This window comes from Scyliorhinus torazame, chromosome 10, assembly GCF_047496885.1.
Source record: "Scyliorhinus torazame isolate Kashiwa2021f chromosome 10, sScyTor2.1, whole genome shotgun sequence".
Lineage (NCBI taxonomy): Eukaryota > Metazoa > Chordata > Chondrichthyes > Carcharhiniformes > Scyliorhinidae > Scyliorhinus > Scyliorhinus torazame.
Genome location: NC_092716.1, coordinates 133,339,258 through 133,364,521, shown reverse-complemented (window position 1 = coordinate 133,364,521; position 25,264 = coordinate 133,339,258). Strand labels below are relative to the sequence as shown.

The window sequence follows — 25,264 nt, the reverse complement described above, 5'->3', positions numbered from 1 at the left end:
CCAATCTCCGGTACCGGAGACTTTGGCGGGGGCGGGGGCGGGATTCACGGCGGCCAACGGCCATTCTCCGACCCGGCGGGGGGGTCGGAGAATGACGCCCCAGATTACTGATCAATAACTGAAAAAACACAAAATCCCAATCTGGGGCGTCATTCTCCGACCCCCCGCCGGGTTGGAGAATGGCCGTTGGCCGCCGTGAATCCCGCCCCCGCCGAAGTCTCTGGTACTGGAGATTGGGCGGGGGCGGGAATCAGGCCGCGCCAGTTGGCGGGACCCCCCGCTCAATTCTCCGGCCCGGATGGGCTGAAGTCCAGCCCAGAAATTGCCTGTCCCCCCGGCGTAAATCAAAGCTGGTATTTACCGGCGGGACCAGGCGGCGTGGGCGGGCTCCGGGGTCCTGGGGGGGGGCGTGGGGCGTCTGACCCCGGGGGGTGCCCCCACGGTGGCCTGGCCCGCGATCGGGACCCACCGATCCGCGGGCGGGCCTGTGCCCTGGGGGCACTCTTTCCCTTCCGCCTCCGCCACGGCCTTCACCATGGCGGAGGCGGAAGAGACGCTCCCCACTGCGCATGCGCGGGAAACTGTCGGTGGCCGTTGACACTCCCGCACATGCGCAGCATTTCCGCGCCAGCTGGCGGGGCAACAAACGCCATTTCCGCCAGCTGGCGGGGCGGAAATCCCTCCGGCGTCGGCCTAGCCCCTCAATGTTGGGGCTCGGCCCCCAAAGATGCGGAGCATTCCGCACCTTTGGGCCGGCGCAATGCCCGTCTGATTGGCGCCGTTTTTGGCGCCAGTCGGCGGACATCGCGCCGTTGGGGGAGAATTTCGCCCCAGATCACTGATCAATACTTAAAAAACACCAATCACTAATCAGGTCACTGGTCAATATCTGAAAAATCACAAATGATCAACCAAATCACTGATCAATAACTGAAAAAAGTACAAATCCCCAATCGGATCACTGATCAATAAATAAAAAAACACAAATCCCCAATCAGAACACTGATCAATAACTGAAAAAACACAAATTCCCCATCAGATCACTGATCAATAACTGAAAAAACACAAATTCCCCATCAGGTCACTGATCAATAACTGTAAAAACGCAAATCCCCACTCAAATCATTGATTGATCAATAACTGAAAAAGCGCAAATCTCCAATCTGATCACTGATCAATACTGAAAAAACACAAATCCCCAATCGGATCACTGATCAATTACTGTGAAAACGCAAATCCCCTATCAGATCACTGATCATTAACTAAAAAGCACAAATTCCCAATCAGATCGCTGATCATTAAATAAAGAGCACAATTCCCCAATCAGATCACTGATCAATAACTGAAATTACACAGATATAAATGCGATCACTGAACAAAAGCTCAAAATATACAAATTATCAATCAGATCACTGATCAATAACTGTGAAAACACAATTTCCCAATCAGATCACTGGTTAATAAGTAAAAACAGAAATCTCCAATCATATCACTGATCAATAACTGAAGAAACACAAATCCCCAATCAGATCACTGATCAATAACTGTAAATTACACAGATCCAAATGGGATCACTGATCAATATCTCCAAAAATACGAATTATCAATCGGATCACTGATCAATAATTGAGAAAACACAAATGCCCAATCAGATCACTGAACAATAACTAAAAAAGCACAAATCCCCAATCAGGTCACTGATCAATAACTGAAGAAACACAAAACCCCAATCAGATCACTGATCATTAACTAAAAAACACAAATCCCCAATCAGATCACTGGTCAATAACTAAAAAAGCACAAATCCCCAATCAGATCACTGATCATTAACTAAAAAACACAAATCCCCAATCAGATCACTGACCATTATCTAAAAACACACAAGTGCCCAATCAGATCACTGGTCAATAACTGAACAAACACAAATCCCCAATCAGATCGCTGATCAATAACTAAAAAGCACAAATTCCCAATCAGATCACTGATCATTAGCTAAACAGCACAAATCTCCAATCATATCACTGATCAATAACTGAAATTACACAGATATAAATGCTATCACTGACCAATATCTCAAAAAATACAAATTATCAATCGGATCACTGATCAATAACTGTGAAAACACAATTTCCCAATCAGATCACTGGTTAATAAGTAAAAAACAGAAATCTCCAATCAGATCACTGATCAATACTGAAAAAACACAAATCCCCAATCAGGTCACTGGTCAATATCTGAAAAATCACAAATGATCAACCAAATCACTGATCAATAACTGAAAAAAGCACAAATCCCCAATCGGATCACTGATCAATAACCGAAGAAACACAAATCCCCAATCAGATCACTGATCAATTACTAAAAAAACACAGATCCCCACTCAGATCAATGATCAATAACTGAAAAAACACAAATCCCCCATCAGATCACTGATCAATTACTAAAAAAACACAGATCCCCACTCAGATCACTGATCAATAACTGAAAAAACACAAATCCCCCATCAGATCACTGATCAATAACTGAAAAAACACAAATCCCCAATCAGATCACTGATCAATAACTGAAATTACACAGATATAAATGCTATCACTGACCAATATCTCAAAAAATACAAATTATCAATCGGATCACTGATCAATAACTGTGAAAACACAATTTCCCAATCAGATCACTGGTTAATAAGTAAAAACAGAAATCTCCAATCTGATCACTGATCAATACTGAAAAAACACAAATCCCCAATCAGGTCACTGGTCAATATCTGAAAAATCACAAATGATCAACCAAATCACTGATTAATAACTGAAAAAAGCACAAATCCCCAATCGGATCACTGATCAATAGCGAAAAAACACAAATCCACAATCAGATCAATAATCAATAACTGAAAAAACACAAATTCCCCATCAGATCACTGATCAATTACTAAAAAAACACAAATCCCCACTCAGAACACTGATCAATAACTGAAAAAACACAAATCCCCTATCAGATGACTGATCACTAACTGAATAAACACAAATGATCAATCAGATCCCTGATTAATAACTGATAAAACTCAAATTCCCATTGAGATCACTGATCAATATCAGAAAAAACACAGATCCCCAATCAGATCACTGATGAATAACTGAAAAAAAACAAATCCCCAAACAGATCACTGATTAATAACTGAAATCCCCAATGAGATCACTGATCAATATTGGAATAAACACAAATCCCCAATCAAATCAATGATCAATAACTGAAATAAGCACAAATCCCCAATCAGATCACTGATCAATATCGGAAAAAACACAAATCCCCAATCAGATCACTGATTAATAACTGATAAAAACACAATTCACCAATCAGATCACTGATCAATAACTGAAAAAGGACAAATCCCCAATAACTGTATAAGTGTTAATTTCTGGAATTTGATTTGTGTGTGTTGATGCTGCGTTTCGTTTCTGAGCAGGTCGTTCTCTCTGACTCAGTTCAACGTTAGTTCAGGGCCGTTGGGTCCTGGCCCCTGCTTCCTGTCTCTTCCTGCTCTGAAGCCTTGGCCTTGCATCACCTACAGCTATGCAAGCTGAATGATCAGCCAGGTAAAACTAACTGTTCACAGTATCTTAGCGACCTTACAATTCTTTACACTTCCACTTTCCTTATTGCCCCAGCCCCATCCCGATCTTCCATCTGTTTCATTTGTTCTGTCTCACCTGATTCTGCCGATGAGTCTAGCTTTAGTTTAGGTGCAAATTCATCAGCAGCTGGATTTGGAACTTCCAGTAGTCTCGCACCGCAGTGTTCTCCCAGATGGGGAGCTGCAGATCTGGATGTGAGGCGGCTGTTTGTTCTCAGAGGCCTGGAGTCTGATGCGAACCATGTGCTCTGAGGCCTGCAAAGGCAGAGAGCCACAATTACAATGAACACAAGAAATAGTGCACCACAGAGCCCATCAAGCCTGCTCCACCATTTACCATCACCATGGCAGATCCTGGGGTTCAACTCTACTTTCCTGAATGCCCCCCAAATCCGTTCACTCTCTGAGAGACCAAACTTCTATAAATCTCGGCCATAAATGTGTTCATCTCTGGAGCATCCCACAACCCTCTCGGATTGAGAATTCCAAAAATTCACAACCCTTACAGTGAAGTAATTTCTCAACACAGTCCTCAATGTCCAGCCTTATCTTGGGACAACCCCAATGTTTTAGATTCCCAACCAATGGAAACAATCCCTCAGAATCCACCCTATCAAACCCCTTCAGGATCTTGTATGTTTGAATAAAATCGCCTGCCGTTCCTTTAAACCGCAGAGAATATAAACCCAATTTCCTCAGCCTCTCAACAGAGGACAAGCCCCTCAAATCAGGGGTCATTTTAGTGAACCTTGACTATCACCTTCAGTGCAAGTATATCCTTTCTGAAATGTGGAGACCAATACAGCACAGAGTGCCCCAGATGTGACCTCACCAGAACTCTGTACACCGGTAACAAGAACTATTTATTCTTGTACTCCAACCCCCTTTCAGCAAAGGCCAACATGTAATTTGCCTTCCTAATGGCTTGCTGCACCTGCATGTTGACTTTCTGCATTCCTTTTCCCGCAGACCCAAGTTTCTTTGAACATCAACACGCACAAGACTCAAATCTTTCAAAACATATTCTGCTCTTCTATTTTTGTGTCCAGACCTCCCCACATTATACTCCATCTGCCATCTTGCTGCCCACTCACTAAACCATCAATATCTCTTTGCAGCCTCTCTGTGTCATCCCACAGCTTCCCTTCCCACCCAACTTGTATCACCAGCAAACTCCATGAAATTCCACGTAGGAAGCACATCCCAGCCAGTCACAATCCCAGGAATGGTAAAATCAGTGTCTACCCCTGGGACTCAACAATCAGTGACTAACCCCTGGGACTCAACAATCAGTGTCTAACCCCTGAGATGGGGCAGTCAGAGTCTAACCCCAGGGACGGGACAGTCAGTGTCTAACCCCTGGGATGGGGCAGTCAGTGTCTACCCCTGGGACTCAACAATCAGTATCTAACCCCTGGGATGGGGCAGTCAGAGTCTAACCCCAGGGACGGGCCAGTCAGTGTCTAACCCCTGGGATGGGGCAGTCAGTGTCTAACCCCTGGGACTCAACAATCAGTGTCTAACCCCTGGGATGGGACAGTCAGAGTCTAACCCCTGGGACGGGACAGTCAGTGTCTAACCCATGGGACGGGGCAGTCAGTGTCTAACCCCTGGGATGGGACAGTCAGACTCTAACCCCTGGGATGGGACAGTCAGTGTCTAACCCCTGGGACGGGACAGTCAGAGTCTAACCCCTGGGACGGGACAGTCAGTGTCTAACCCCTGGGACGGGACAGTCAGTGTCTAACCCCTGGGACGGGATAGTCAGTGTCTAACCCCTGAGATGGGACAGTCAGTGTCTAACCCCCGGGGCGGGACAGTCAGTGTCGAACCCCTGGGATGGGACAGTCAGTGTCTAACCCCTGGGACGGGGCAGTCAGTGTCTAACCCCTGGGATGGGACAGTCAGTGTCTAACCCCTGGGACGGGACAGTCAGTGTCTAACCCCTGGGACGGGGCAGTCAGTGTCTAACCCCTGGGACGGGACAGTCAGTGTCTAACCCCTGGGACGGGGCTGTCAGTTTCTAACCCCTGGGACGGGGCAGTCAGTGTCTAACCCCTGGGATGGGACAGTCAGTGTCTAACCCCCGGGACGGGACAGTCAGTGTCTAAACCCTGGGATGGGACAGTCAGTGTCTAACCCCTGGGACGGGACAGTCAGAGTCTAACCCCTGTGACGGGGCAGTCAGTGTCTAACCCCTGGGACGGGACAGTCAGAGTCTAACCCCTGGGACGGGACAGTCAGTGTCTAACCCCTGGGACGGGGCAGTCAGTGTCTAATCCCTGGGATGGGACAGTCAGAGTCTAACCCCCGGGACGGGGCAGTCAGTGTCTAACCCCTGGGATGGGACAGTCAGTGTCTAACCCCTGTGATGGGACAGTCAGTGTCTAACCCCCGGGACGGGGCAGTCAGTGTCTAACCCCTGGGAGGGGACAGTCAGTGTCTAACCCCTGGGACGGGGCAGTCAGTGTCTAACCCCTGGGACAGGGCAGTCAGTGTCTAACCCCTGGGACGGGACAGTCAGTGTCTAACCCCTGGGATGGGGCAGTCAGTGTCTAACCCCTGGGACGGGACAGTCAGTGTCTAACCCCTGGGACGGGACAGTCAGTGTCTAACCCCCGGGACGGGACAGTCAGTGTCTAACCCCTGGGATGGGGCAGCCAGTGTCTAACCCCTGGGACGGGACAGTCAGAGTCTAACCCCTGGGTCGGGACAGTCAGAGTCTAACCCCTGGGACGGGACAGTCAGAGTCTAACCCCTGGGACGGGACAGTCAGTGTCTAACACCTGGGACGGGGCAGTCAGTGTCTTACCCCTGGGACGGGACAGTCAGTGTCTAAACCCTGGGACGGGATAGTCAGTGTCTAACCCCTGGGATGGGACAGTCAGTGTCTAACCCCCGGGACGGGACAGTCAGTGTCGAACCCCTGGGATGGGACAGTCAGTGTCTAACCCCTGGGACGGGACAGTCAGTGTCTAACCCCTGGGACGGGGCAGTCAGTGTCTAATGCCTGGGACAGGACAGTCAGTGTCTAACCCCTGAGATGGGGCAGTCAGAGTCTAACCCCAGGGACGGGACAGTCAGTGTCTAACCCCTGGGATGGGGCAGTCAGTGTCTACCCCTGGGACTCAACAATCAGTGTCTAACCCCTGGGATGGGGCAGTCAGAGTCTAACCCCAGGGACGGGACAGTCAGTGTCTAACCCCTGGGATGGGGCAGTCAGTGTCTAACCCCTGGGACTCAACAATCAGTGTCTAACCCCTGGGATGGGACAGTCAGAGTCTAACCCCTGGGACGGGGCAGTCAGTGTCTAACCCCTGGGATGGGACAGTCAGACTCTAACCCCTGGGATGGGACAGTCAGTGTCTAACCCCTGGGACGGGACAGTCAGAGTCTAACCCCTGGGACGGGACAGTCAGTGTCTAACCACTGGACGGGGCAGTCAGTGTCTAACCCCTGGGACGGGGCAGTCAGTGTCTAACCCCTGGGATGGGACAGTCAGTGTCTAACCCCTGGGACGGGACAGTCAGAGTCTAACCCCTGGGACAGGACAGTCAGTGTCTAACCCCTGGGACGGGACAGTCAGTGACTAACCCCTGGGACGGGATAGTCAGTGTCTAACCCCTGGGATGGGACAGTCAGTGTCTAACCCCCGGGACGGGACAGTCAGTGTCGAACCCCTGGGATGGGACAGTCAGTGTCTAACCCCTGGGACGGGACAGTCAGTGTCTCACCCCTGGGACGGGGCAGTCAGTGTCTAATGCCTGGGACGGGACAGTCAGTGTCTAACCCCTGGGACGGGGCAGTCAGTGTCTAACCCCTGGGACGGGACAGTCAGTGTCTAACCCCTGGGACGGGGCTGTCAGTGTCTAACCCCTGGGACGGGGCAGTCAGTGTCTAACCCCTGGGAAGGGACAGTCAGTGTCTAACCCCTGGGATGGGGCAGTCAGTGTCTAACCCCTGGGACGGGACAGTCAGTGTCAAACCCCTGGGACGGGACAGTCAGTGTCTAACCACTGGGACGGGGCAGTCAGTGTCTAACCCCTGGGACGGGGCAGTCAGTGTCTAACCCCTGGGACGGGACAGTCAGTGTTTTACCCCCTGGGACGGGACAGTCAGTGTCTAACCCCCGGGACGGGACAGTCAGTGTCTAAACCCTGGGATGGGACAGTCAGTGTCTAACCCCTGGGACGGGACAGTCAGAGTCTAACCCCTGTGACGGGGCAGTCAGTGTCTAACCCCTGGGACGGGACAGTCAGAGTCTAACCCCTGGGACGGGACAGTCAGTGTCTAACCCCTGGGACGAGGCAGTCAGTGTCTACCCCTGGGACTCAACAATCAGTGTCTAACCCCTGGGATGGGGCAGTCAGAGTCTAACCCCAGGGACGGGACAGTCAGTGTCTAAACCCTGGGATGGGGCAGTCAGTGTCTAACCCCTGGGACTCAACAATCAGTGTCTAACCCCTGGGATGGGACAGTCAGAGTCTAACCCCTGGGACGGGACAGTCAGTGTCTAACCCATGGGACGGGGCAGTCAGTGTCTAACCCCTGGGATGGGACAGTCAGACTCTAACCCCTGGGATGGGACAGTCAGTGTCTAACCCCTGGGACGGGACAGTCAGAGTCTAATGCCCTGGGACGGGACAGTCAGTGTCTAACCACTGGGACGGGGCAGTCAGTGTCTAACCCCTGGGACGGGGCAGTTAGTGTCTAACCCCTGGGATGGGACAGTCAGTGTCTAACCCCTGGGACGGGACAGTCAGAGTCTAACCCCTGGGACAGGACAGTCAGTGTCTAACCCCTGGGACGGGACAGTCAGTGTCTAACCCCTGGGACGGGATAGTCAGTGTCTAACCCCTGGGATGGGACAGTCAGTGTCTAACCCCCGGGACGGGACAGTCAGTGTCGAACCCCTGGGATGGGACAGTCAGTGTCTAACCCCTGGGACGGGACAGTCAGTGTCTAACCCCTGGGACGGGGCAGTCAGTGTCTAATGCCTGGGACGGGACAGTCAGTGTCTAACCCCTGGGACGGGGCAGTCAGTGTCTAACCCCTGGGACGGGACAGTCAGTGTCTAACCCCTGGGACGGGGCTGTCAGTGTCTAACCCCTGGGACGGGGCAGTCAGTGTCTAACCCCTGGGAAGGGACAGTCAGTGTCTAACCCCTGGGACGGGGCAGTCAGTGTCTAACCCCTGGGACTGGACAGTCAGTGTCAAACCCCTGGGACGGGACAGTCAGTGTCTAACCACTGGGACGGGGCAGTCAGTGTCTAACCCCTGGGACGGGGCAGTCAGTGTCTAACCCCTGGGACGGGACAGTCAGTGTCTAACCCCTGGGACGGGACAGTCAGTGTCTAACCCCCGGGACGGGACAGTCAGTGTCTAAACCCTGGGATGGGACAGTCAGTGTCTAACCCCTGGGACGGGACAGTCAGAGTCTAACCCCTGTGACGGGGCAGTCAGTGTCTAACCCCTGGGACGGGACAGTCAGAGTCTAACCCCTGGGACGGGACAGTCAGTGTCTAACCCCTGGGACGGGGCGGTCAGTGTCTAACCCCTGGGATGGGACAGTCAGAGTCTAACCCCCGGGACGGGGCAGTCACTGTCTAACCCCTGGGATGGGACAGTCAGTGTCTAACCCCTGTGATGGGACAGTCAGTGTCTAACCCCCGGGACGGGGCAGTCAGTGTCTAACCCTTGGGATGGGACAGTCAGTGTCTAACCCCTGGGACGGGGCAGTCAGTGTCTAACCCCTGGGACGGGGCAGTCAGTGTCTAACCCCTGGGACGGGACAGTCAGTGTCTAACCCCTGGGATGGGGCAGTCAGTGTCTAACCCCTGGGACGGGACAGTCAGTGTCTAACCCCTGGGACGGGACAGTCAGTGTCTAACCCCCGGGACGGGACAGTCTGTGTCTAACCCCTGGGACGGGGCAGCCAGTGTCTAACCCCTGGGACGGGACAGTCAGAGTCTAACCCCTGGGACGGGACAGTCAGAGTCTAACCCCTGGGACGGGACAGTCAGAGTCTAACACCTGGGACGGGACAGTCAGTGTCTAACCCCTGGGACGGGACAGTCAGTGTCTAACCACTGGGACGGGGCAGTCAGTGTCTAACCCCTGGGACGGGGCAGTCAGTGTCTAACCCTTGGGACGGGACAGTCAGTGTCTAACCCCTGGGACGGGACAGTCAGTGTCTAACCCCCGGGACGGGACAGTCAGTGTCTAAACCCTGGGATGGGACAGTCAGTGTCTAACCCCTGGGACGGGACAGTCAGAGTCTAACCCCTGTGACGGGGCAGTCAGTGTCTAACCCCTGGGACGGGACAGTCAGAGTCTAACCCCTGGGACGGGACAGTCAGTGTCTAACCCCTGGGACGGGGCAGTCAGTGTCTAACCCCTGGGATGGGACAGTCAGAGTCTAACCCCCGGGACGGGGCAGTCAGTGTCTAACCCCTGGGATGGGACAGTCAGTGTCTAACCCCTGTGATGGGACAGTCAGTGTCTAACCCCCGGGACGGGGCAGTCAGTGTCTAACCCCTGGGATGGGACAGTCAGTGTCTAACCCCTGGGACGGGGCAGTCAGTGTCTAACCCCTGGGACGGGGCAGTCAGTGTCTAACCCCTGGGACGGGACAGTCAGTGTCTAACCCCTGGGATGGGGCAGTCAGTGTCTAACCCCTGGGACGGGACAGTCAGCAGCCAGTGTCTAACCCCTGGGACGGGACAGTCAGAGTCTAACCCCTGGGACGGGACAGTCAGAGTCTAACCCCTGGGACGGGACAGTCAGAGTCTAACCCCTGGGACGGGACAGTCAGAGTCTAACCCCTGGGACGGGACAGTCAGTGTCTAACCCCTGGGACGGGGCAGTCAGTGTATAACCCCCGGGACGGGACAGTCAGTGTCTAAACCCTGGGATGGGACAGTCAGTGTCTAACCCCTGGGACGGGACAGTCAGAGTCTAACCCCTGTGACGGGGCAGTCAGTGTCTAACCCCTGGGACGGGACAGTCAGAGTCTAACCCCTGGGACGGGACAGTCAGTGTCTAACCCCTGGGACGGGGCAGTCAGTGTCTAACCCCTGGGATGGGACAGTCAGAGTCTAACCCCCGGGACGGGGCAGTCACTGTCTAACCCCTGGGATGGGACAGTCAGTGTCTAACCCCTGTGATGGGACAGTCAGTGTCTAACCCCCGGGACGGGGCAGTCAGTGTCTAACCCTTGGGATGGGACAGTCAGTGTCTAACCCCTGGGACGGGGCAGTCAGTGTCTAACCCCTGGGACGGGGCAGTCAGTGTCTAACCCCTGGGACGGGACAGTCAGTGTCTAACCCCTGGGATGGGGCAGTCAGTGTCTAACCCCTGGGACGGGACAGTCAGTGTCTAACCCCTGGGACGGGACAGTCAGTGTCTAACCCCCGGGACGGGACAGTCAGTGTCTAACCCCTGGGATGGGGCAGCCAGTGTCTAACCCCTGGGACGGGACAGTCAGAGTCTAACCCCTGGGACGGGACAGTCAGAGTCTAACCCCTGGGACGGGACAGTCAGAGTCTAACCCCTGGGACGGGACAGTCAGTGTCTAACCCCTGGGACGGGACAGTCAGTGTCTAAACACTGGGACGGGGCAGTCAGTGTCTAACCCCTGGGACGGGGCAGTCAGTGTCTAACCCTTGGGACGGGACAGTCAGTGTCTAACCCCTGGGACGGGACAGTCAGTGTCTAACCCCCGGGACGGGACAGTCAGTGTCTAAACCCTGGGATGGGACAGTCAGTGTCTAACCCCTGGGACGGGACAGTCAGAGTCTAACCCCTGTGACGGGGCAGTCAGTGTCTAACCCCTGGGACGGCACAGTCAGAGTCTAACCCCTGGGACGGGACAGTCAGTGTCTAACCCCTGGGACGGGGCAGTCAGTGTCTAACCCCTGGGATGGGACAGTCAGAGTCTAACCCCCGGGACGGGGCAGTCAGTGTCTAACCCCTGGGATGGGACAGTCAGTGTCTAACCCCTGTGATGGGACAGTCAGTGTCTAACCCCCGGGACGGGGCAGTCAGTGTCTAACCCCTGGGATGGGACAGTCAGTGTCTAACCCCTGGGACGGGGCAGTCAGTGTCTAACCCCTGGGACGGGGCAGTCAGTGTCTAACCCCTGGGACGGGACAGTCAGTGTCTAACCCCTGGGATGGGGCAGTCAGTGTCTAACCCCTGGGACGGGACAGTCAGCAGCCAGTGTCTAACCCCTGGGACGGGACAGTCAGAGTCTAACCCCTGGGACGGGACAGTCAGAGTCTAACCCCTGGGACGGGACAGTCAGAGTCTAACCCCTGGGACGGGACAGTCAGAGTCTAACCCCTGGGACGGGACAGTCAGTGTCTAACCCCTGGGACGGGGCAGTCAGTGTCTAACCCCTGGGACGGGACAGTCAGTGTCTAACCCCTGGGACGGGATAGTCAGTGTCGAACCCCTGGGATGGGACAGTCAGTGTCTAACCCCTGGGACGGGACAGACAGTGTCTAACCCCTGGGACGGGGCAGTCAGTGTCTAATGCCTGGGACGGGACAGTCAGTGTCTAACCCCTGAGATGGGGCAGTCAGAGTCTAACCCCAGGGACGGGACAGTCAGTGTCTAACCCCTGGGATGGGGCAGTCAGTGTCTACCCCTGGGACTCAACAATCAGTGTCTAACCCCTGGGATGGGGCAGTCAGAGTCTAACCCCAGGGACGGGACAGTCAGTGTCTAACCCCTGGGATGGGGCAGTCAGTGTCTAACCCCTGGGACTCAACAATCAGTGTCTAACCCCTGGGATGGGACAGTCAGAGTCTAACCCCTGGGACGGGACAGTCAGTGTCTAACCCATGGGACGGGGCAGTCAGTGTCTAACCCCTGGGATGGGACAGTCAGACTCTAACCCCTGGGATGGGACAGTCAGTGTCTAACCCCTGGGACGGGACAGTCAGAGTCTAACCCCTGGGACGGGACAGTCAGTGTCTAACCACTGGGACGGGGCAGTCAGTGTCTAACCCCTGGGACGGGGCAGTCAGTGTCTAACCCCTGGGATGGGACAGTCAGTGTCTAACCCCTGGGACGGGACAGTCAGAGTCTAACCCCTGGGACAGGACAGTCAGTGTCTAACCCCTGGGACGGGACAGTCAGTGTCTAACCCCTGGGACGGGATAGTCAGTGTCTAACCCCTGGGATGGGACAGTCAGTGTCTAACCCCCAGGACGGGACAGTCAGTGTCGAAGCCCTGGGATGGGACAGTCAGTGTCTAACCCCTCGGACGGGACAGTCAGCAGTCAGTGTCTAACCAATGGGACGGGGCAGTCAGTGTCTAATGCCTGGGACGGGACAGTCAGTGTCTAACCCCTGGGACGGGGCAGTCAGTGTCTAACCCCTGGGACGGGGCAGTCAGTGTCTAACCCCTGGGACGGGACAGTCAGTGTCTAACCACTGGGACGGGGCAGTCAGTGTCTAACCACTGGGACGGGGCAGTCAGTGTCTAACCCCTGGGCGGGGCAGTCAGTGTCTAACCCCTGGGACGGGACAGTCAGTGTCTAACCCCTGGGACGGGGCTGTCAGTGTCTAACCCCTGGGACGGGGCAGTCAGTGTCTAACCCCTGGGATGGGACAGTCAGTGTCTAACCCCTGGGACGGGGCAGTCAGTGTCTAACCCCTGGGACGGGACAGTCAGTGTCAAACCCCTGGGACGGGACAGTCAGTGTCTAACCACTGGGACGGGGCAGTCAGTGTCTAACCCCTGGGACGGGGCAGTCAGTGTCTAACCCCTGGGACGGGACAGTCAGTGTCTAACCCCTGGGACGGGACAGTCAGTGTCTAACCCCCGGGACGGGACAGTCAGTGTCTAAACCCTGGGATGGGACAGTCAGTGTCTAACCCCTGGGACGGGACAGTCAGAGTCTAACCCCTGTGACGGGGCAGTCAGTGTCTAACCCCTGGGACGGCACAGTCAGAGTCTAACCCCTGGGACGGGACAGTCAGTGCCTAACCCCTGGGACGGGGCAGTCAGTGTCTAACCCCTGGGATGGGACAGTCAGAGTCTAACCCCCGGGACGGGGCAGTCAGTGTCTAACCCCTGGGATGGGACAGTCAGTGTCTAACCCCTGTGATGGGACAGTCAGTGTCTAACCCCCGGGACGGGGCAGTCAGTGTCTAACCCCTGGGATGGGACAGTCAGTGTCTAACCCCTGGGACGGGGCAGTCAGTGTCTAACCCCTGGGACAGGGCAGTCAGTGTCTAACCCCTGGGACGGGCCAGTCAGTGTATAACCCCTGGCATGGCGCAGTCAGTGTCTAACCCCTGGGACAGGACAGTCAGTGTCTAACCCCTGGGACGGGGCAGTCAGAGTCTAACCCCCGGGACGGGACAGTCAGTGTCTAACCCCTGGGACGGCGCAGTCAGTGTCTAACCCCTGGGACGGGACAGTCAGTGTCTAACCCCTGGGACGGGACAGTCAGTGTCTAACCCCCGGGACGGGACAGTCAGTGTCTAACCCCTGGGATGGGGCAGCCAGTGTCTAACCCCTGGGACGGGACAGTCAGAGTCTAACCCCTGGGACGGGACAGTCAGAGTCTAACCCCTGGGACGGGACAGTCAGTGTCTAACCCCTGGGACGGGGCAGTCAGTGTCTAACCCCTGGGACGGGACAGTCAGTGTCTAACCCCTGGGACGGGGCAGTCAGAGTCTAAACCCTGGGACTCAACAATCAGTGTCTAACCCCTGGGATGGGGCAGTCAGAGTCTAACCCCAGGGACGGGACAGTCAGTGTCTAACCCCTGGGATGGGGCAGTCAGTGTCTAACCCCTGGGACTCAACAATCAGTGTTTAACCCCTGGGATGGGACAGTCAGAGTCTAACCCCTGGGACGGGACAGTCAGTGTCTAACCCATGGGACGGGGCAGTCAGTGTCTAACCCCTGGGATGGGACAGTCAGACTCTAACCCCTGGGATGGGACAGTCAGTGTCTAACCCCTGGGACGGGACAGTCAGAGTCCAACCCCTGGGACGGGACAGTCAGTGTCTCACCACTGGGACGGGGCAGTCAGTGTCTAACCCCTGGGACGGGGCAGTCAGTGTCTAACCCCTGGGATGGGACAGTCAGTGTCTAACCCCTGGGACGGGACAGTCAGTGTCTAACCCCTGGGACAGGACAGTCAGTGTCTAACCCCTGGGACGGGACAGTCAGTGTCTAACCCCTGGGACGGGATAGTCAGTGTCTAACCCCTGGGATGGGAGAGTCAGTGCCTAACCCCCGGGACGGGACAGTCAGTGTCGAACCCCTGGGATGGGACAGTCAGTGTCTAACCCCTGGGACGGGACAGTCAGTGTCTAACCCCTGGGACGGGGCAGTCAGTGTCTAATGCCTGGGACGGGACAGTCAGTGTCTAACCCCTGGGACGGGGCAGTCAGTGTCTAACCCCTGGGACGGGACAGTCAGTGTCTAACCCCTGGGACGGGGCTGTCAGTGTCTAACCCCTGGGACGGGGCAGTCAGTGTCTAACCCCTGGGACGGGACAGTCAGAGTCTAACCCCTGGGACGGGGCAGTCAGTGTCTAACCCCTGGGACGGGACAGTCAGAGTCTAACCCCTGGGACGGGGCAGTCAGTGTCTAACCCCTGGGACGGGGCAGTCAGAGTCTAAACCCTGGGATGGGACAGTCAGTGTCTAACCCCTGGGACGGGGCAGTCAGTGTCTAACGCCTGGGATGGGGCAGTCAGAGTCTAACCCCTGGGACGGGACAGTCAGTGTCTAACCCCTGGGACGGGGCAGTCAGAGTCTAACCCCTGGGACGGGACAGTCAGTGTCTAACCCCTGGGACGGGACAGTCAGTGTCTAACCCCTGGGACGGGACAGTCAGAGTCTAACCCCTGGGACGGGACAGTCAGTGTCTAACCACTGGGATGGGAGAGTCAGTGTCTAACCCATGGGACGGGGCAGTCAAAGTCTAACCCCTGGGACAGGACAGTCAGTGTCTAACCCCTGGGACGGGGCAGTCAGTGTCTAACCCCTGGGACAGGACAGTCAGTGTCTAACCCCTGGGACGGGGCAGTCAGTGTCTAACCCCTGGGACGGGACAGTCAGTGTCTAACCCCTGGGACGGGACAGTCAGTGTCTAACCCCTGGGATGGGACAGTCAGTGTCTAACCCCCGGGACGGGACAGTCAGTGTCTCACCACTGGGACGGGACAGTCAGTGTCTAACCCCTGGGACGGGACAGTCAGAGTCTAACCCCTGGGACGGGGCAGTCAGTGTCTAACCCCTGGGACGGGACAGTCAGAGTCTAACCCCTGGGACGGGGCAGTCAGTGTCTAACCCCTGGGACGGGGCAGTCAGAGTCTAAACCCTGGGATGGGACAGTCAGTGTCTAATCCCTGGGACGGGGCAGTCAGTGTCTAACGCCTGGGATGGGGCAGTCAGAGTCTAACCCCTGGGACGGGACAGTCAGTGTCTAACCCCTGGGACGGGGCAGTCAGAGTCTAACCCCTGGGATGGGACAGTCAGTGTCTAACCCCTGGGACGGGACAGTCAGTGTCTAACCCCTGGGACGGGACAGTCAGTGTCTAACGCCTGGGACGGGACAGTCAGAGTCTAACCCCTGTGACGGGACAGTCAGTGTCTAACCACTGGGATGGGACAGTCAGTGTCTAACCACTGGGACGGGACAGTCAGAGTCTAACCCCTGGGACAGGACAGTCAGAGTCTAACCCCCGGGACGGGACAGTCAGTGTCTCTCTTCTTGTCTCTGAGTTGAGCTGAAGTTTGAGAAAGCAATAATTTGCTCTGACAGGTACTGACAGTGTTTATGCTGAACATGTTCATTCTGCCTCCCATCGATTAGCATCTCCTATTAACATACCCTTCACGCTCATTGGAGCCTTTCAGGAAAATGCTGTCATTTTCTCTTTTGTGCTTACCTAACTTCTTCATTTTACCTATTTAGCTCAGCTACTGCTCGAGGTAATGGGTTCCACATTTCTACCAGTCTTCTGAATACACTTTTGTATTTATTAGTGACTTTTAGACAGTTTAGGAGAGTGGTCCAAGAAATGGCTGATGAAATTCAACGTGGGCAAGTGCGAGGTCTTGCACTTTGGAAAAAAGAATAGAGGCATGGACTATTTTCTAAACGGTGACAAAATTCATAATGCTGAAGTGCAAAGGGACTTGGGAGTCCTAGTCCAGGATTCTCTAAAGGTAAACTTGCAGGTTGAGTCCGTAATTAAGAAAGCAAATGCAATGTTGTCATTTATCTCAAGAGGCTTGGAATATAAAAGCAGGGATGTACTTCTGAAGCTTTATAAAGCATTAGTTAGGCCCCATTTAGAATACTGTGAGCAATTTTGGGCCCCACACCTCAGGAAGGACATACTGGCACTGGAGTGGGTCCAGCGAAGATTCACACGGATGATCCCAGGAATGGTACGCCTAACATACGATGAACGTCTGAGGATCCTGGGATTATATTCTTGGAGTTTAGGAGGTTGAGGGGAAATCTAATAGAAACTTACAAGATAATGAATGGCTTAGATGGGGTGGACGTAGGGAAGTTGTTTCCATTAGCAGGGGAGACTAGGACCCGGGGGCACAGCCTTAGAATAAAAGGGAGTCACTTTAGAACAGAGATGAGGAGAAATTTCTTCAGCCAGAGAGTGGAGGGTCTGTGGAATTCATTGCCACAGAGGGAGGTGGAGGCCGGGACGTTGAGTGTCTTTAAGACAGAAGTTGATAAATTCTTGATTTCTCGAGGAATTAAGGGCTATGGAGAGAGAGCGGGTAAATGGAGTTGAAATCAGCCATGATTGAATGGTGGAGTGGACTCAATGGGCCGAATGGCCTTACTTCCGCTCCTATGTCTTATGGTCTTATGAATTCTTTTATATTTATGGTTCCTAGTTTTGAATTGCTCACTCAAAAGACATTCAAGAAGGTCCAAATTGGGCCCTCTACATCTACCCTGCAGGATAATTAGAAAGACGGCTATCAGATACATTTATATATACGCGTCAGGATATGCTCGCCACAAGTGGACAAAATGCACAATGCGATTTTCAATACACTTCATTTTCAATGCAAGAGGCCAGAATTGGAGGAGCACAAATATTTAAGACAGTTGCAAAGCTGGAGGAGCTTAGATGGAAGGAGTGTGGGTACAATGCCATTGAGTAATTTGATAACAAGCGTGAGAAGTACACAGCCCGCACTCTGATGCCTACCGTTGGGGAGTTGCTACAGTTGTGCTGGAAGCACAGGCCAAGGACAAGGCACCTGAGGAAAGAGAAGAGGTTATAAATCTTCAACATCTCTGTGTGTGATGAAGGAATTTTGCATTTTCACTTGGTTCCCTTTGGGATCAAAGAACCTTAATCTAGATTTTCTTTTTTCCAAATAGTTTATAGTTGCAGAGTGTTCATGACAGGGGTGGGTGCACATGGTCTATGGAAGGAGATTACATGGATGGGTTATGTTGTGTGTTGCACTGAATAAGATGAACACAATTTCAGCTACAGGCAGTTGTTTTTCAACAACTTTTGTTACACTTCCTCAACAGAGAACAGAATAGAGGGTTCCACACTACACTCCCTCCCCATTTAAAAAAAAGCATTAGACATTAAAATGTAAAATGGTAAATGTATAATCTGCACTGTAAATTCTATGATTCTATATGGTTTCCGGAATACAATATGACTAAACCCGAAATGTAACAGGTTAGATTGAAGTGCTGTTGTTACTGTAATCACAACCAAAATATGCATGACTGACATTTCCTGGATAATTTGCATGTAAACAGAATTGTTTTTCCTGAACACCAGTATGCTTCTCACAAAAATCTATCTATCTGGCTTATGTATTTTTCTGTCTGGATATCTCCTTCCATTTCCACTAGCGTGACTCTACTCTCTCAACATCTCTCACTGTTTCAACCCTGAACGGTGACTTTGATTAAGATGAATCAGTCAACCATTAAGTGAAGTTGGTAATTAAACACACTGGCTCACTTTGCTCTACCAGTGAATTTTGCGAAACTGGTAAACTTTCTGTTTCTTAGAAACACTACAGTGCAGAAGGAGGCCATTTGGCCCATCAAGTCTGCACCGGCCCTTCGAATGAGCACTCTGTCCATTTACAAGTGTCCGCCCCTACCTATCGCTGTAATCCCACAACCTAACCTGCACATCCCTGGACATTAAGGGGCAATTTTGTTTTCCAAGTTGGCACCAGAGCATGGCGACTCTTTGTGAGCTCTCTCACCCAGACCGTTTTCTTTGATCTTTTATCACTGTTCCGACTTACTAAAACTCTTTCCCACTTCATATTGTTATGGGCCAGGGGTTAGAGAACCCCAAAGTGTATCATGGAGTTCACCTGACCCACAACTTTTAATAGATTGTGGTACGGAGAGCACACGGCCCACTCTACAGGTGTGGTACAGCAGAAATGGAAAAGTAATTTTTAAAGCAAAACAATGTTTATTCTATGAACTCAAGTTAACCTTTTTAAAACAGACAGTGAACATCTTAGCAACCATCAATTCAAATACAACCCCCAAAGAATACAACACTAAGTAATCCTTTAAGCTTTCCTTTTAACATCCATAAGACTTAAAACACCGTTTACCAGAAGCACATCAGGTTAAAGTCACTACTGTTATCATTTTTAAATCACCAGGATCGATTTAGTCTTTAGATTACAGAGAGAGATTCATACACCTTCTGGCTGTGACCGCAGCTATCCAGCTCTGAAAACTAAACTAAAACATACCCTGCAGCCTGCTCAAAAATGAAAGTAAAAAGCTGACAGACAGCCCAGCTCCACCCACTCTCTGACATCACTGCAGTAGTAAACACCCATTTCTTAAAGGTACTCTCACTAAAGATATTTATATACATACCCATTTATAAACACCCATTTCTTAACGGTACTCTCACATGACAATATATAATCACTAATCCTCTTTTGTGATTCCTTACAGGTTACAGAAACCATCGCCCAAGGTCCGGGGTCCACCCACCCAGTGACAGCCTGAGGACCCACCAAAAGCTTTGTGACTTACCTGCTCCAGGTGAACTGCTGCATCCTTTCCCCGTTATAGGCCCGACTAGCCCACACCCGGAGTCCGACCATGTGACCCGACCCACCCACGTGGTGTTCAGCCTGACCAGCTCCTGAAGTACCTGGGGGGAGAAAAGGTTCCAGGCCCACCCCAAGGCTGATCTCAGCGTGACTAGACCAATTAAACTAGTTTGGCAGGGGGATGGGAAACTGATTTGTAGTCCAGGAGATAGCATTGCTGGAGTTCAGGAAGTTGAGGGTAGTGCAGTACTGAGGAAGGTACCAAGGTCACAAGAGTGGACCTGCAGGCATGAAGGTGGTTTGAAGTGTGTCTACTTCAATGCGAGGAGCATCAGGAATAAGATTGGTGAGCTTGAAGCATGGATTGGTACCTGGGACTACGATGTTGTAGCCATTACAGAGACGTGGATAGAACAGGGGCAGGAATGGTTGTTGGAGGTTCCGGGGTTTAGGTGTTTCAGTAAGATTAGGGAAGGTGGTAAAAGAGGTGGAGGAGTAGCATTGTTAATCAAGGATAGTATAATGGCTGCAGAACGCAGTTCGATGGGGATCTGTCTACTGAGGTAGTGTGGGCTGAAGTTAGAACTCGGAAAGGAGCGGTCACTTTGTTAGGAGTTTTCTATAGGCCCCCAAACAGTAACAGAGATGTGGAGGAAAAGATTGCAATGCAGATTTTGGATAGGTGCGGTAGTCACAGGGTAGTTGCCATGGGTGACTTTAACTTTCCAAATATTGATTGGAACCACTATAATTCGAATAGTTTGGATGGGGCTGTTTTTATCCAGTGTGTGCAGGAGGGTTTCCTCACACAATAAGTGGATAGACCGACAAGAGGCGGGGCCACATTGGATTTGATACTGGGTAATGAACCGGGCCAAGTGTTAGATTTGGTTGTGGGAGAGCACTTTGGAGATAGTGACCACAATTCGGTGACTTTCACTATTGCAATGGAGAGGGATAGGAACATATGGCAGGGCAAGGTTTATAACTGGGGGAAGGGTAATTACGATGTGATTAGGCAAGAATTGGGGAGCATAGGATGGAAACAGGAATTGTCAGGGATAGGCACAATTGAGATGTGGAGCTTGTTCAAGGAGCAAATACTGCGTGTCCTTGATATGTATGTCCCTGTCAGGCAGGGAGGAAATGGTCGAGTGAGGGAACCATGGTTTACAAAAGAGGTTGAATGTCTTGTCAAGAGGAAGAAGGGGGTTTATGTAAGGATGAGAAAACAAGATTCATTTAGGGCACTTGAGGGATGCAAGATAGCTAGGAAGAAGCTCAAGAAAGGGCTTAGGAGAGCTAGGAGGGGGCATGAGAAGTCCTTGGCGGGTAAGATCAAGGAAAACCCCAAGGCTTTTTACACTTATGTGAGGAATAAAAGAATGACCAAGGTGAAGCTAGGGCCGGTCAAGGGCAGTAGTGGGAACATGTGCATGGAGTCTGAAGATATAGGAGAGGCCCTAAATGAATACTTTTCTTCGGTGTTCACAAAGGAGAGGGGCCATGTTGTTGAGGAGGATAGTGCGATACAGGCTGGTAGGCTGGAGGAGGTAGATATTCGGAAGGAAGATGTGTTAGAAATTTTGAGAAGCGGACTTCCGGTTGCGGCTATGCAGAGCCAGGTCGCACGTTCGGCAGCTCCCGCTTGGAACGGACTTTTGGGCTCTTTTCAGGGCCCCCAACGGCATTTTTCCGACATTTCCTGGTGTGGGAAGAAGACTGCAACATTCCCCCGACAGTGTATGGCTTGGACCAGGAGCTGGGAGACTAAAAAAGTGGTGGTGAAGCCAAAGAAAGTGCGAGGGAAGAAGAGCAAGTTGGCGGTGGGCGGGGACCAGGCAGCATGGATGCAGTGGGCGCAGGAGCAGCAGGAGGTTATCCAGCGCTGCTTCAGGGAGCTGAAAGCGGACCTGCTGGAGCCGATGAAGTCTTCTATTGATAAGCTGCTGGAGACGGCCCAGGGGGTGGCGCTCCGCGAGGTCCGACAAAAGATCTCAGATAACGAGGACGACATCTTGGGCCTAGCGGCAAAGGTGGAGGCGCATGAGGCGCTCCACAAGAAATGGCAGGAACGGTTCGAGGAGATGGAGAATCGGTCGAGGCGGAAGAATCTGCGGATCCTGGGCCTCCCGGAGGGGCTGGAGGGGTCGGACGTGGGGGCCTATGTGGTCACCATGTTAAACTCGTTGATGGGATCGGGGTCCTTCCAGGGGCCCCTGGAGCTGGAAGGGACCCATAGAGTGCTGGCGAGGCGGCCCAAGGCTAACGAGCCTCCGCAGGCGGTGCTGGTGCGGTTCCATTATTTCGTCGATCGAGAGTGCGTACTCAGGTGGGCCAAGAAAGAGAGGAGCAGCAGGTAGGAGAACGCGGAGGTTCGAATATATCAGGACTGGAGCGCGGAGGTGGTGAAGAAGAGGGCCGGGTACAACCGGGCGAAGGCGGTGCTGCACAGGAAGGGGGTGAAGTTTGGCATGCTGCAACCGGCGCGACTGTGGGTCACCTACAAGGACCGGCACCATTATTTTGAGTCCCCGGAGGAGGTGTGGGCCTTTGTTCAGACCGAGAAGCTGGACACAAACTGAGGGTTGGGGATTGTTGTTGTTGTGTTACATTTTGAGGGGGGGTTCTTTGTTCTTGTTTCTTTTTGATTTGGTGTGGGTGGTTAGGGTGGGTTGGGCACTGTTTTGGTTGGGTGTGTCGGGTGGGCTCTTGGAGGGGGGCAAGTAAATGGAGTAGGAGGTGGATGGCCGGTAGGGGGGATGGGGCCCCGCGGAGGAGGGTGAGGCCCGAGTCGGGGGTGAGGGGACTGGGCCTGTAAAAGGAGCTGCGTCAGAGGTGGCGGGGCCGGGCAGGTGGAAAGCGCGGGCTTTTTCCCGCGCTGAAGGCTGGAGGGGGCGGGGCCTGGGGGGGGAAGCGCGTTTTTTTTCCCGCGCTTGGGATGGAAGGGGGAGGCGGAGAGCCTGCTGGTGGGTAATGGAGGGGGAGGGGAAGTCCCACAATGGGAGGAGTCGAAGGGGAGGTGGGAGTGGCCGGGGTCAGCAGGAGTCAGCTGACTTGCGGGAGTGCAATGGGGGGAGCAATGCAGCTAGGCGGGGTCCTAACTGGGGCAGGAGGGGGGTTTGGGGGGGAACCGGGTTGCTGCTGGTATGGTCAAGGGGGAGCTGGAGCGAATAGAGGGGACTGGGACGGGGGTCTGCCGCCGTGGGGAACGGGCCGGGCGTGGGGTGCGGGCGCGTGGCTGGCCGAGGATGGGTAATGGCTAGTCGGCGGGGGAGGGGGTGGGTAGCCCCCGATCCAGCTGATAACCTGGAACATAAGGGGACTGAATGGGCCGGTTAAGCGGGCCCGGGTGTTCGCGCACCTGAAGGGGCTGAAGGCGGATGTGGTCATGCTCCAGGAGACACACCTGAAGGTGGCAGACCAGGTAAGATTGAGGAAGGGGTGGGTAGGTCAGGTGTTTCATTCGGGGCTGGATGCCAAAAATCGGGGGGTGGCGATTGTCATGATATTCAGATAAACATCATGGTGCAAACACACATACACACTGATGGACAGATCAACGGACCAATCAACACACTCGCAACATCACAGCCAATCACAAGCAAGGGCACACGCACTGTAAAACGGGGAACACCACAATTCCCGCTCATTCCAGCAGGAGACAGCTCAGGGCACAGAGCTCACAGCAAGCCACTCAGACATACACCATGTGCTGAGTGCCTCTCCAAGATAGTGGTAGGGCTGGGTCCACAGGTTAAAGGGTAATGAACGAACCACAGTTACAAGTTTACAGATGTTGTTAGTAATAAAACTGAGTTGTACCATCTGCAACCGTGTTGGTTCGTCTGTGTAGCAGAGCACCCAACGCGACAGAGTACCAGGATTGGAACCCAGTAACTGTGAGGCCTACCGACGCATCCTCAGGAATCCGCCATCCTGCGCCATGGACACCATCAGCACGCCGCAGCCGCTCCAAATCGCTGGAAACCTCGGCGTCAACTGGAAGCTGTTTAAACAGCGCTTCCAGTTCTTCCTAGAAGCCACAGAAAGGGAGACTGCTTCGGACACCAGGAAAATCGCCCTCCTCCTCTCCACGGCAGGGCAACACGCCATCCACATCTACAACTCCCTGGTGTTCGCGGAAGGTGAGGACAAGACGAAGTACAAGACGGTCCTTCTCAAACTCGAGCAACACTTCAGCATCGAGGCAAATGAGAGTTTCGAGAGGTACCTCTTCCAGCAGCGCCTGCAGGGTAAGGATGAGCCTTTTCAATCTTTCCTAACACACCTCCGTATCCTCGCGCAGTCCTGCGGTTACGAGGCCACCTCCGATTCCATGATTCGGGACCAGATAGCTTTTGGGGTCACCTCGGGCACCCTACGCCAGCAGCTCCTCAAAATTAAAAGCCTCACCCTAGCCACCGCCATCGAAGCCTGCGTCCTCCATGAAAACGCGACCAGCCGCTACTCCCAATTCAAGGCGGCCGAATCGGCACGGCAGGGGTCCTACGCGGCCGAATCGGCAAAGCAGGGGTCCTATGAGGCCGAGCGGGTCCAGGCGATCAAATTCCTCCCGGCCCGGGGCCCGGACGAGGGCGGCCATTTCGCGCGCTTTCCGTGGCCTCCCGCGCTTGTACGCGCCAAAAGAGACATTGATGCAGAGGGACGTGACGCGCAGGCGTGCTCTACGCAGGACCGAACTGCGCATGCGCGATGGCGCAACGAACGCCATGGCGTCACGACGTGTGGCAACTGTGGATCCGCACATTTAAAGCGGCAATGTCCAGCAAAGAACCGACAATGCCTCCGCTGTGGCAAGATGGGCCACTACGCTGCCTGCTGTCGAGCAGCTCAACCTGCCAACGATCCCCAATTCCGCCAGCCTCGCAGGGACGTGCGGACCATTCAGCCTCCGTACTCCGAATCATACCCGGACGATATACAGACCGGTGATACAGACGACCGGGAAGCCTTCCGTGTTGCGGTCATTGACAGGAACGGGATGTCCCCAAGCAGGACCCACCAGCCGATGCCAGTGAACAGTGTCAATCCGGGTGATGAACGTTGTGCCACCCTAACGGTCAACCGATCACCAATCACATTCCGTTTAGACACTGGTGCCTCCGCCAACCTAATAGCATGGTCAGCCTTCTATGCCTTGAAGGTCAGACCACCGATTCGGCCATCCCGCTGTCAGATGGTCGATTACAACGGGAATGTTATCCCGGCCATGGGATCCTGCTAGCTCCAGGTAACGCACAATGCATACAATGTCCTTTGAGATAGTTGGATCATCAAAGGACTCCCTGCTAGGCGCACAGGCGTGCAAGGTTCTCCACCTCGTTCAGCGGGTACACGCTCTGTCTCCAGAAGGCACGTCAGACTTCCCGAATGCAGAATTTAGGGCACAGCTCCACTCGCTCCTCGCCCACAACCAGGAGGCATTCAAGGGCATGGGCACACTGCCCTACACTTACAGAATATGGCTCAAATCGGACGCCACCCTGGTCATTCACGCACCTCGCAGGGTTCCTGCACCACTCAGGGACC

The 25,264-nt window shown here is 53.6% G+C and overlaps 1 protein-coding gene across 1 annotated transcript in view; it reads right to left on the bottom strand.

Moving 5' to 3' along the window:
• agbl2 (AGBL carboxypeptidase 2) overlaps positions 1–25,264 on the bottom strand; it is a 310,115-nt gene that overhangs the window by 40,767 nt on the left and 244,084 nt on the right. The window contains exons 17-18 of the mRNA XM_072518765.1: positions 17,854–17,905; positions 3,708–3,886 (exon numbers count right to left, since the gene is read on the bottom strand). Coding sequence (XP_072374866.1) covers positions 3,708–3,886; positions 17,854–17,905 — 231 coding nt within the window. The remainder of the gene's footprint in view (positions 1–3,707; positions 3,887–17,853; positions 17,906–25,264) is intronic.